The 13600-nt window shown below is 33.7% G+C and overlaps 1 protein-coding gene across 1 annotated transcript in view; it reads left to right on the top strand.

Annotated features, from left to right (window-relative positions):
• Nucleotides 1-13600, top strand: part of LOC106055632 (uncharacterized) — a 57281-nt gene that overhangs the window by 32456 nt on the left and 11225 nt on the right. The window contains exons 4-8 of the mRNA XM_056012373.1: nucleotides 3433-3520; nucleotides 4096-4241; nucleotides 4984-5173; nucleotides 6244-6363; nucleotides 6461-6559. Of these exons, the coding sequence (XP_055868348.1) occupies nucleotides 3433-3520; nucleotides 4096-4241; nucleotides 4984-5173; nucleotides 6244-6363; nucleotides 6461-6559 (643 nt within the window). The remainder of the gene's footprint in view (nucleotides 1-3432; nucleotides 3521-4095; nucleotides 4242-4983; nucleotides 5174-6243; nucleotides 6364-6460; nucleotides 6560-13600) is intronic.

Raw genomic sequence — 13600 nt, 5'->3', positions numbered from 1 at the left:
ATAAACTAGATTTTGTCACTAGACATTTTGAAATGTCAAACTACACTATCATTAGACATTTTGAAATCTTATCTTATCTTATATAATACAGACGTTACTTCAAAAAAGAAGATGATTACGTCCTACGCGTCATGCATTTAGTCATGCATATTAACCAATGACTTAAATTCTGCCAAGTCACTGGTTTTCCTGGCTAGCTCAGGCAACCCATTCCATGCTCTAATAGCACTAGGGAAGAAGGAGTATTTGTACAAATTTGTCCTAGCATATGGGACGAGGAATGTGCCTTTATCTTTGTGTCTTTCAGAGTATTTTATTAAATTTTGTTTTTGTATTTGAAGATTATGGTTCAGTGTTTTATGTATGATTGCTACTTTACTTTTGAGCCTTCTGTCCTGAAGGCTTTCTAAATTTAGTGATTTTACTAAAGGTGTTACTCTAGTCAAATGTGAATATTCGTTTGTTATGAATCTCACTGCTCTATTTTGTGTCTGTTCCAGTTTCTTAATGTTTTCTTGAGTTGAGGGGTCCCAAACGGAGGATGCATATTCTATTATTGGCCTAACCAAGGTTAAGTAACATTTTAGTTTTATGTTCTTATTTGATTTATAGAAATTTCTTTTAATAAATCCTAATGCTTTGTTTGATTTTTTTGTAGTTTCATCAATATGTGGATTCCATGATATTTTTTCATTTATTATAACACCTAGGTATTTTGCGTTTTTAGTCTGTGATACTGGTTTGCCATGAATAAGATAAGTGGAATTAATTTGTTTTAGTTTTTTTGTTACTCTTAACAACTGACATTTTTCTGGGTGGAAAGACATGCTCCAATTTGATTCCCATTTCTGTAATTCATCTAATTCTCTTTGTAAAATATCTGTGTCTTGTGTTGTTTTTATTGTTCTATATATTATGCAATCGTCTGCAAATAATCTGACTTTTGTTCCTGAACTAATGCAATTTGGTAAATCATTTATGTAAATTAAAAATAGTAGTGGACCCAAGACTGTACCTTGAGGTACACCTGAGTTTACTGTTATCGGTGTTGATTTAGAGCCATTTATTATTACAGTTTGTTCTCTCCCTATCAGAAAGTCTTTAATCCACTGATGCAGTGGACCATTAATGCCGAAATATTTTAATTTTTTAAGCAAACTATGGTGGTGAACTTTGTCAAAAGCCTTAGAAAAATCTAGTAAGATAGCATCTATTTGTTCACTATTATCTAAACCTTTTGAAAAATCATCAATTAGTCCTATTAGTTGTGTTTCACATGATCTATATTTCCTAAAGCCATGTTGGTATGGTGTGAGGACATTATGTTTGTCTAAGTGGTTTATGATGTTGCTACATATTATGTGTTCTAGGATTTTACATGTGATGCTGGTAAGTGATACTGGTCTGTAGTTCCCTGGGTCAGATTTTTCTCCTTTTTTAAATAGGGGGGTGACATTAGCTTCTTTCCAGTCCTTTGGTACTCTGCCCTGAAATATCCTAGACTGACCAAGACTATCACTAGACATTTTGTAACATTTTGTAATATAACCTGCTAGACTATCACTAGACAAAATAAGGTATAGCTAAACATTATAAAATAACTAAACTATCACTGGACATTTTCAAATTTATATATATATATATACTAGACATATGTTACCCGCGACCCGCGGGTCTTTATTTGCGCATTACTGTCGATATAGTCACTGAGAGTGTTTTGTAAACAATTAAACGAAATAATAATGTAATAAGTAAAGCGAATGTGTCAATGTAAAAATAGTGTGAATGAAGCTATCAAATCAAAATAGCTAATAGGCTTAATTAAATCCATTTTTTTTTCAAATTAAAACATTTGCTTGTAGGCCTACATATATTTGATTAAAATTTGAGATGAATAGAGTAAATTTTGTATGTTCATGTGTATAAAGTATAAAGTAGATCTTGAGGTAGACGTAGATCTAAATCTACACTAATCTAGAGTTCTGTGCTGCGCATGCGTGACCTTTTTTCATGAATGAATTTATATAGGCCTATCTCAACACGGCTACGCAGCTTTAGCGAACAGCGAACGAATGTATTAAAAATGCTTTAGAAAAACAAATTTGAATGTTAATTTGATTAAAATATGAAATGAATGGACAATAATTAGTATGTTTATGTGTTAAAGCATAAAACTATCTTTGCGAAAAGAAGTTTTATCATCTTAGAGTTCAGTAAGAGTTTTAGACCTAGGCCTAGGAATAGACTCAGACCTCAGAAGAGAGATGTGTTAATGTGTAACCATTTGGTAATGTCTAATGAAAGAATGTTCGCCAGGAAATCTGTAGATATCAGGAACTAATTTATGTAAAAAATGCTTTTGGATAATCTAGTGGATTGGATTTAGATGTATGTTAAACGTAGCTAATGATCCTTTCACGTTATTTCTGTTTCGCTACGAAAATAAAATTAGTTTTGAGAAAATGGGTTTACCCGAAGGAAGTCGATACATTCTTATCTATTAAAAACGAAAAGAGCGATAGCTTTGTTAAATGAATGGGATTATAAAGTGAACAATTAAACGAAATAATGTTTAGTACGCGATTCATGAATGAATATAGATCTAGGCCTATCTCAACTCGGCTTCGCAGCTTTCGTAAACGAATGTAGCTTTAGAAAACCAAATTTGAATGTTTATTTGATCAAAATATGAAATGAATGGACTTTAATTAATATGTTTATGTGTTAAAGTATAAAACTATCTGTGCGAAGAGAAGTTTTATCATCTTAGAGTTGAATTAGAGTTTTAGATCTAGGGATGGGATTATAAAGTAAACAATTAAACGAATTAATATTTAGTACGCGATTCATTACGGTATTGTCTAATGAAAGAATGTTCGTCAGGAAATCTGTAATCACAGATATAAGGAACTAATTAATGTAAAAAATGCTTTTGAAACACAAAATTGAAGGTTAATTTTATTATATAATGAAATCAATGGATCTTCGTTTGTCTTTTCATGTGTCAAAGTAAAAAACTATCTGCGCAAAGTGTATTTCTTAAAATTAGATCTAGGTCTAAATCCTTTCTATCTTTTCTCATGTCAACATTGTAGACATGGCCTAGATCCATAAAATACTATAGCTGTAATAGAGTCGGACAACTTTATTTTTTTTGAGGGTCTTACATTTGTTTTAGGGCTACAATACATTCACTAAGGTCTAAGTTGGTACCCAAGGAACATTCCTGCCTAGTTTTATCAAGATTGGTCAAGCGGTTTTGATGTCTATAAGTAACATACATACATACATACATACATACCCCTCACATTCTACTTTATAATATAGATATATATATATATATATATATATATATATATATATATATATAGCATGATAAGTCAAAGTTGACGTCTGTGATACGTTCCATTGTGAAATTACTCTCTACGACAGGTCAGATCCAAGACATTATCAAAAGATGTAAATTTTTACGTGTAAATCCTGATGAAATATTTATTAAGCAAGGAGACATTGGAGATAGGTGAGTCACACATCATTTGTTTCGTTTCTAAATACAAGTCAGACTTTTTTCAAATATTTACATTCTACTTTAATATATTCAATACAATGAGTTGTACGCGTCAAGGTTGCCAGAGAAATAAAAGCAGGTAGTTTTTTTTTTCAAAATAGGCTTCTGGTATTTTCGAGTTTTTACTCAGATGGATACACGCAGTTGTAGGGAGATTCTCGAAAAATAATTTTAAAAATCGTTTACCCAACCAGAAGTTTTTGGTTAGGGAAACTATAAATGGAAGAGACAAGAATATTTTCAGTCCATTGAGTCAAGAAGCTTCAAGCTTTATATTAAGTCTACTAATGATAATGTATTATTGAAGTTGAATTTTTTTGCGTGTTTTTACATGAAATTCAGTGTGTATGATTTCAACTTGAAAAATTAAATTATTCTATCAATAAAACATTTCTGTTGGTTCTTCACCAATACCACAATCCCCATCATACAATGGATTTAACTCCAGAAAATACCACCACGAATGAAGGTACCGTGGACAATTACCTAAATAGATTTATAAAGCTTTTGTTTCATTGGCTCCCCAGTATGTATGCGATCCTGAGAGGCACCGCGGCAGTGCACGTGATGCTGGACTGTGAGAACGAAAAAGAATGTCTGAACAGAGTGGAGCTAGCACTGGCCAAGAAGAAACTCAGCAGGAATGATTTTGGCACTGAAGTGGCACAAACATGTATGTCCAGCTTGATAGACATTATTTAGTCATTATAGGCATTCATATATATATATATATATAATCTTTAAATGCAGTTAGAAATCAGATCATTCTAGTAGTTTATTTATCAGCTTATCAGGATGTCTAAAGCTCAGGTATATCTTTTTAGCAATTGAATTTATTTTTGTCAGTTTATCTTCCAATCTTCTTCGTTCTCATGTTCATCTTCCAATCAATTTCAATGTATTGAGTCATCGGCTTATCTTGTTGGTCATTTATTTAGGGTCATTTTTATAATAATTTAATCATCATCTTATCCCAATGGCAATTAAGGTTTTTAATTTTTGCTTAGTTATTGACTAATATTGTCTGTCAAGATACAGTTTATCTCTACAGTAATTTCAATATCAATTTATCGTTTAAAAAGTCGTTTAAAGATTGATTCCCTCGATTACTGCCTGAAAGGTAGTCTTTTCAGAAAGGGGGCGGTATCACTTAAATGTACTAACTAGAGTACTTATACATTTTTAGCAGTGGACAGTGGGACAAAGTTCTTAATTTGTCTTACCATACGTAAACAACACATGCATAACAAATAATTAGTAGTTATTAATTAATTTTGTTTGATTCACCGTCAGCAGAGTGCGGATGTCGCAGTTGAAAAAAAATGGTTGTAAATGTGCAGTTCATTTCTTTATTTAAACTTGGTTTGTTTATTTTGCATACTGTCTTCTCATCAAATTCTTTTGTTTTTCCATAGTGACAGGAAGCTGCATAGGAGAAGTGGCCATGGTGGGTTCCAACAACATCCGAACGGCCAGCTGCTTCGCACTCAACACTTGTGACTTTATGGTCATCGACCGGTCACTGTACAGCGTGTCGGTCAAAGAGGTGATTGAGCAGGAGTTCCACGACAAGACGACCTTCGTGGAGAGAAATCCACTTTTCAAGTAGGTCAAGTACTATTTCTAGTTTTCAAACTTAATTAAGCAGTAAGCCCTGGTCATTGTTACGCATTAGCAAACAAACAGTGGATGGAGGAAAGCAAGTAGATGCATAAAATCGGATGTACATTGAATACACAATTGGCTGCTTTAAGAGATTGGGTTCGCACTTTTATCCCTACCTCGTTGGGCTGTGTTTCTCTCATGATACAAGACCCGTTCTAAATGCATCCGAACTAACCATATTCAATTCCCCTTTTACGTAAATTTCTGGAAAGATTACTGGGACACCAACACAGACTCTTTTTAAGTTTAAGCTAACTACCTCGGTTGATCTCAATGCATTTGTGCTTACATCTGTTAATTTCTATGTTACTCTGTTGGGGAATATAATGCCATTGACTTTACCAAAGAACATCTTTGTAAAATACTTAAATAGTATCCCCTTGTGTTACATCTATCTGTGAATCTACAATAATATCTAGGCGTCGTTCCTTTGGCTTATTATTTACTTTATAACAAGGCTGAGTGATAAAACTCTTAGCTTCCGAGGAGTCTTGAGTTCAAATCCAGGTGAATTACCGGACTTGTAGGACGCCCCTGACTTCTTGTGTGACTAAAGAGGCCAATGCTTGATACACAGCTGCGGTCGCAGGTTGGGCATATATAATCACTAGGCGTCGTTGCATTTTCACCCTTCTTTCTGCTTCTGTTGTGTATGGCATCTTCAATCCGAGACCCTTCCTTTATGCTTTCTTTCCATGTGGATCTATCCAGTGCTACTTTTTCCCAGTAGGAGAGCCGCTGGTCGCCCACTTTTACGGTGTACGGATGTATGCAAACGCGACATGAAGCTCTTCAAAATCGACACCAAGACATTATCTATTGTTTTAACCAATAAACATTGAATATCTTTGTTTTAGTGTGAGTGTGTGCTAATATCTTCTAATACACTTAACAGCTGATATCGAGCCCATACTTAAAGCTAGCAATAATAATAAACATTTTAAGATGAACTTATTTTGAGATGAGTCTTTAGTTGTTTTTGAGTCTTCACTTTTGTTGCCTGGTTACAGAGCCTGGACACCACGTCAGAGAAATCAGCTGGTCATCAGTATGAAAAAGTTGAAGATAGGCTACGGTGAAAAACTGGCCAGACAAGGTCAAGATGTGGACAATGTCTATTTTATATATAAGTAAGTAACTAGAATCTAGAGTGATTGCTATTTGAAAGAAAACTAATAGTTTCTTAATTTCTAAAATTTGTCATGCATCTGATCTCGGCTGTTCCAGAGGTGACATAGAGATTCAAATAGACAGTCGGCTGTATGAGAAACAGTACCCACAGCTTCACTCAGAGATGAAGAGACTGTTGCCAGAACTAACAAAAGAGTAAGTGACATTTGTTACTGATGATCTCCACTATAGTTTTCGAGCCGTAATAATGTTAAAATCGAATGAGTTATATTGGTATAAAAAAAATGCATAAAGATGTATAGTTCCAGTAAAGGAGTAAAAAAAAAAACCGTCATTTTTTTAATCCACCAGTCACAAGAATAACGATAATGATTATATGATTATTATTTGCTGCAAACTTATGGGTGGCTGCTTTTTTTAATACATTATTGCTGCTTGGTCGTACGATATGCGCGCTAGACTGTCGTTCGGTTGTCTGGATGGCCCCGGGTTCATACCCTGCCTGCTGCCTTCCCACGTCGTCCTGCGGGAGGTTTTGACTAGGAAGAAGATTATTTTCAATTCTGAAGGAATGAAGGAACATCTGAAACATGTCAAACATTTTACAAAACATTAAAATATTCAAACTTTGTTTCAATTTGTTTTAACACTAACACTAACATTGAACTGCAGTGCTATCAAGCAAATTCTTCAATTGATTAGAACTAAGCAGATGGAAAGTGAATACTATCTGAGATATATATTATAATCGACTGCTCTTCTACTGCTGAAGTGTAGATCGTGGGCTATGATTGACCTTCTTAGCTTATATTAGTAGAGATACGATACTTCAGTCTTGTACCAGCATACTCTGCTGTATCCTATGATACGGTTAGATAACACTATACATTACATTATTGGACATGAAGCCATAAGTCACATTTACTGATGTATTTATCTATTTGTTGTTTTAAACTATCATTTATTTTTTTCTTTTTTTTTTTCTTAAAAAGGAAACCTCAGAATTTGCACTATTCAATTTTAGCTTTATCATCATAGGAATCCTTGGGCCTTAGGCCTCTTTTCTTTGCCTCCTTTTTGGGCTTTATGTGCCTCTTTTATGGGCCCTCATGCCTCTTTTGTGGCCTTTTTTTTTAATTTAATTTTTTATTTGTAAGTTCTCATAATTCACAAGTATTAAATCATAAACAATTGAAACGTGATTAACCTAAAAATATAATAATAGTAATAGAAATAATATTTAATAGCAAAGCCATACTACTTAACTATTGAAACCACCAGAGACAGAAAAATGATACAAGGATCCTCTACCCCAGAACAATCAACACAATATCAAATATCCCTGACCCCCAACACCCCATTTCTGGAATACAGCCTGAGTATTGTACAAGTATATGAAAATCAAACTAGATAATTCTCTACCCTAAAATCAATAATTTTCCTAAATGTCGATTCTTAGTGATTAGGATCAAACACTTTATTATTATGTAGAGCTTTGAGCCAGCTAGCCCAAACAAGATTCCTGTATTCGAAAACAATAATCAAGTTTAAGTTTTGTACAATTTTATTTTTTAGTTTTGGCAGCTTGTTTAAAACAATAGACAAGTTAACATTCACATAGTTGCCATAGCTTCTAATAAGTCCCTTACAGTACTTTTAACTTTAAGGAATAATGGACATTCCAGATACATATGTTTCTCATTATTAGCATTTTCTAGATGGCATAATTTACATTCACGGTTTTTTAACCCTAGAGGTAATCCCAAAGATTGGTCTATCATTTATAATTTACTAGACATATGTTACCCGCGACCCGCGGGTCTTTATTTGCGCATTACTTTCGATATAGTTACTGAGAGTGTTTTGTAAACAATTAAACGAAATAATAATGTAATAAGTAAAGCGAATGTGTCAATGTAAAAATAGCTAATAGGCTTAAATCCATTTTTTTAAAATTAAAACATTTGCTTTTGAATAATCTAGTAGATTGGATTTAGATGTATGTTAAACGTAGCTAATGATCCTTTCACGTTATTTCTCTTTCGCTACGAAAATAAAATTAGTTTTGCGAAAATGGTTTACCCGAAGTCGATACATTCTTATCTATTAAAAACGAAAAGAGCGATAGCTTTGTTAAATAAATGGGATTATAAAGTGAACAATTAAACGAAATAATTTTTAGTACGCGAGTCATGAATGAATATAGATCTAGGCCTATCTCAACTCGGCTTCGCAGCTTTCGTAAACGAATGTAGGTTTAGAAAACCAAATTTGAATGTTTATTTGATCAAAATATGAAATGAATGGACTTTAATTAATATGTTTATGTGTTAAAGTATAAGACTATCTGTGCGAAGAGAAGTTTTATCATCTTAGTGTTGAATTAGAGTTTTAGATCTAGGGATGGGATTATAAAGTAGCAATTAAACGAAATAATTTTTAGTACGCGATTCATGAATGAATATAGATCTAGGCCTTTAACTCGGCTTCGCAGCTTTCGTAAACAAATGTAGCTTTAGAAAACCAAATTTGAATGTTTATTTGATCAAAATATGAAATGAATGGACTTTAATTAATATGTTTATGTGTTAAAGTATAAAACTATCCGTGCGAAGAGAAGTTTTATCATCTTAGAGTTGAATTAGAGTTTTAGATCTAGGGATGGGATTATAAAGTAAACAATTAAACGAATTAATATTTAGTACGCGATTCATTACGGAATGGTCTAATGAAAGAATGTTCGTCAGGAAATCTGTAGTCACAGATATCAGGAACTAATTTATGTAAAAAATGCTTTTGAAACACAAAATTGAAGGTTAATTTTATTATATAATGAAATCAATGGATCTTCTTTTGTATTTTCATGTGTCAAAGTAAAAAACTATCTGCGCAAAGTGTATTTCTTAAAATTAGATCTAGGTCTAAATCCTTTCTATCTTTTCGTATGTCAACATTGTAGACATGGCCTAGATTCATAAAATACTATAGCTGTAATAGAGTCGGACAACTTAATTTTTTTTTTAGGGTCTTAAGTTTGTCTTAGGGCTACAATACATACACTACGGTCTAAGTTGGTACCCAAGGAACATTCCTGCCTAGTTTTATCAAGATTGGTCAAGCGGTTTTGATGTCTATAAGTAACATACATCCATACACCTCACATTCTACTTTATAATATAGATAACAACGGAATGCGCGACTCTTTACCTGAAATAATATGTAACAGGGACCACTACCTATTAAACCTTGTTTTAAAACATGTATACAAGCATGTGCATACAAGGTGGAATATTCGTTTTCTTGAAATCAAGAATAAACGTTTTTCACGGTAAACCGCTAGAAACTAACACTTGTAAACCATGTACAGTTGTAATTCATTACATTTTATTGAAAACATACTTTAAAAAATAATAACTCTAGATGTGAATACAGATGGATAATTCTCCCCCTTCTGAACATTTCATGATTAGCCGAGGTACATGCTTTAAACTATTGATTATATTTTTATATTTTTAAAAATATTTTTTTAGTATTGTTTTAAAATTATTTGAATGAAAAAAAAACTTTTGCATTTTTCATTTAAAGAAAAACCAGAGTTTACTTTTTCAGAAGATGTTTTATATATTTTTAGCAAGCTACAAATTCGATTAAATTGAATGTATAATATCGCTTTCTGATAGTACAATATGCCCTACGCATTTTGCAAAAATACTTAAAGGGAAACTCCGATGGTTTTGACAATTTTTAGCGGCCCCCGAAAGGGGAAAAGACGCTATTAGTTGTGTGCAAAATGTCTGTCCGTCTGACTTCAGTTAGGCCAGGAGTGGCTCGGTAGCTGAGCGGTAAAGCGCTTGGCTTCTGAACCGGGGGCCCCGGGTTCGAATCCTGGTGAAGACTAGGATTTTCAACTTCGGAATCCTTAGGCGCCTCTGAGTCCACCCAGCTCCAATGGGTACCTGATATTAGTTGGGGAAAAGTAAAGGCGGTTGGTCGTTGTGCTGGCTACATGACACCCTCGTTAACCGTAGGCCACATAAAACAGATGAACTTTACATCATCTGCCCTATAGACCACAAGGTCTAAAAGGGGAACTAGTTAGGCCAGGTTCACATCTAGCTTTGCATTCACTTGCACCTATCCTTTGATCTGCTGTACCGTTGGGGCACTACACAAGATCTGTCAACCTTCTTTTTCCATTCTTATCTCTCATTTGTCTTTGATATAATTTCATTTGGATGTTCTTTCTGAAAATATTGAAGCCTGCCTGGGTGGACCACTTCGGGGGCCGATTTTTGAGTTTGTGTTTCCACACAAACTGTCTTTGTAATCTTGTTTTATATAATATGTGTTTTGATTTACAGATAATGAATATATTAATCTTTTTTTTTAATTTGCAATAATAACTTAGTAATTGATGTTTTTCTGACATATTTTTTCTGCGCATCCAAAACGATCAGATTTTTACCGGGTTTCTATGTGACGTCACACTAACCTATTAATTAAATCTATTAAATCTTATTGTATAACTGGAGACCATACAGTAAAGTTTACATTCTTGTAAAAAAAAATATATCTTCGTCTATGCAATTAGATCTAGGATCTTGTAAGCAAAGAAGAAAATGCAAGCTGAAAGTAGATTTACATGCTTGACTAACCACGGTAGTGTGTATTTTCTCGCCTGACCACTCAACACACAACAAACATTATTGCTTGGTTGTCTTGTCATGACCGACTACACGTAGTCTCGACTAGCCTTACACTGACCACTTTGTTAGAATCAGTCAGACACACGATCTATTTACTATTTAGGACAGGGAGGGGCTGAGATGAAAATGTTACTTTTTTTTATCGAGTTGGTTATCCTAATGCTTTTAGATCTATATATATATATATATATAACTGTAACATAGCTCTGGACTAGGCCTCACTAAGCTTAACAGCCTAACAACTACTGTAAGAATGAAACGATACGATTGGTTAAATCTAGTTTCTCTTTCAGTATTGTTGATGCCTAACCTAAAAACAAAATCTCAAAGAACCCTGTTGTTTTTTTTTAAGATGTCAAGAATTTACTGTCTAATTTATTAAATATAAATGTTTCTAAGCATTTAAATACAAAAATGGTAAAATGTTTACTACTACAACTTTTTACGCAGAATTTAAATATGTCAATAACTCAAATTTGAAAAAACATCGGAGTTTCCCTTTAACTAACCACAAAACCCGCGAAAACCAGCGAAATCTCTTTATTGTTTTACATGTTTCAGGCGTGCTTTCACATTTTAAGATAATTACGAAACCTCACGCAGGACGACGGGGTATTGCAGAGGAAATCGAGACCTAACGACAGTCCAGGGCTCATACCACACTCCCAAGCAGCCAACTAATTTTCTAAATATCGAGATGAATATTTTACATGATTTATTTTACCCTCGTAAAGCAGCGAGTTACCCCATAGATTACACTACACGTGTCTCTTATGAAACTAAAGGCGGCTTTGAGAAAGAAAATACTGTTCAGTATTTCACGGTCTAACTAAATACAATTAAAGACACACTTCTTTTGCAGTTAAGACACGAAATACGAGGTGCCCCATTGATTATGTTCATTTTGAGGTTTGTCTTTACGGAATGAAAATATAAAACGTATAGAGCTACGTGTCCATTAGTTCGAATTGATCCTACCATTAGATAGCAGTCAAGCATGCTACGCCTTTGTTAAAGCCTAGTGTGCGCTGTTAGAGCCTTCGTATGGAGTCAACGAGTGCATTGTAGAGCCATCTACAGATTTCTGCATTGACATTAAAGTGTTAATTAAATAACGAATATTTTTTTTTAATCTTGTCTCGCGCCTTAACTTTGCACAATAGCTATTTTGTAACTCAAAACGAGGCCCTTAGCCCTGTCAATCATTGTCCAACGTGTTCAAAAGACTCAAGAATCACGCAGTAGACTGACACAGGAACGGTTGGTAACAGCAGAGGACAAGTTCGTAAAACGATAAAAATAAGTCTTGTCTTCGAGTCCGAAGATTATCCAGGAATGCAGTATTTCCCGTGGCTATGCAGCCCAGCTGTGACCTACATATTTTGTCACACATACTGCAAGCATGACCATTGTCCGCCGATGATCGGTTAATTAAAAAAAAAACTATAATAAATAGTAAACAAACATTTTTTTTAATGTGTTTGGTGTGGCTCCGATGTGTCACAGTAGTCTGTAAGTCAATGAATTATTGAAGAGGAAAAATCATTTTAGTTACTTTTTAAGAAAACATCATTGTCATAGTCTTCAGCAGTGATGCTCAAACTAAACCCGCTTGGCAACCTAAACCTGTCACAAGGGCCGACATTACCTAGAGGAAATACAAGCTAAGTGCCCAACTTGTTGGACTTATAAAAGGCCGGACATCTCAAGTAGCTAAGGAGCTTTTCAAGTCTAATGACTACAAATGACGAGGTGAAACCAGCATTCTGCCCTCTTGACTTAACTCTTTATCTCCGTAATTATTTACCACATTCTGGTGGAATCAACGTAGGTATCATCAGTTAGGAGAGATAGAGTTAATGAAGTTATTGGACACTGTGACTTGCTGGAGTCACATTGGTAGCATTGTAGAGCAACGTCTTTTTTTTCTCTTTCGTCTCGTAGTTTTCCCCAGGTTCACTTGTCTTTAGGTTAGAGAAGTTTAAGTTTGTTTACGTTAGAGAAGTTTAAGTTTGTTTAAGCTGCAGGATAGAATGTTTAAGCTAGAAAACTTTTAGTTTTTCTTAGTTCAGAAATGTTTATTTTTGTTAAAGTGTTCTAGTCTATTTGGACAAGGGAACTAAAGTTTTGATTTGTCTGGAGAAGTTTAGGAAATAATGTCCAACTTTAGAAGTTTAGGAAATAATGTTCAACTTTAGAAGTTTAGGAAATAATGTTCAACTTTAGAAGTTTAGGAAATAATGTTCAACTTTAGAAGTTTAGGAAATAATGTTCAACTTTAGAAGTTTAGGAAATAATGTCCAACTTTAGAAGTTTAGGAAATAATGTTCAACTTTAGAAGTTTAGGAAATAATGTCCAACTTTAGAAGTTTAGGAAATAATGTTCAACTTTAGAAGTTTAGGAAATAATGTTCAACTTTAGAAGTTTAGGAAATAATGTTCAACTTTAGAAGTTTAGGAAATAATGTTCAACTTTAGAAGTTTAGGAAATAATGTTCAACTTTAGAAGTTTAGGAAATAATGTCCAACT

This window comes from Biomphalaria glabrata, chromosome 15, assembly GCF_947242115.1.
Source record: "Biomphalaria glabrata chromosome 15, xgBioGlab47.1, whole genome shotgun sequence".
NCBI classification, from domain to species: domain Eukaryota; kingdom Metazoa; phylum Mollusca; class Gastropoda; family Planorbidae; genus Biomphalaria; species Biomphalaria glabrata.
Note: the sequence above shows the minus strand (reverse complement) of the source record. Positions and strands in the feature narration are given on the sequence as shown.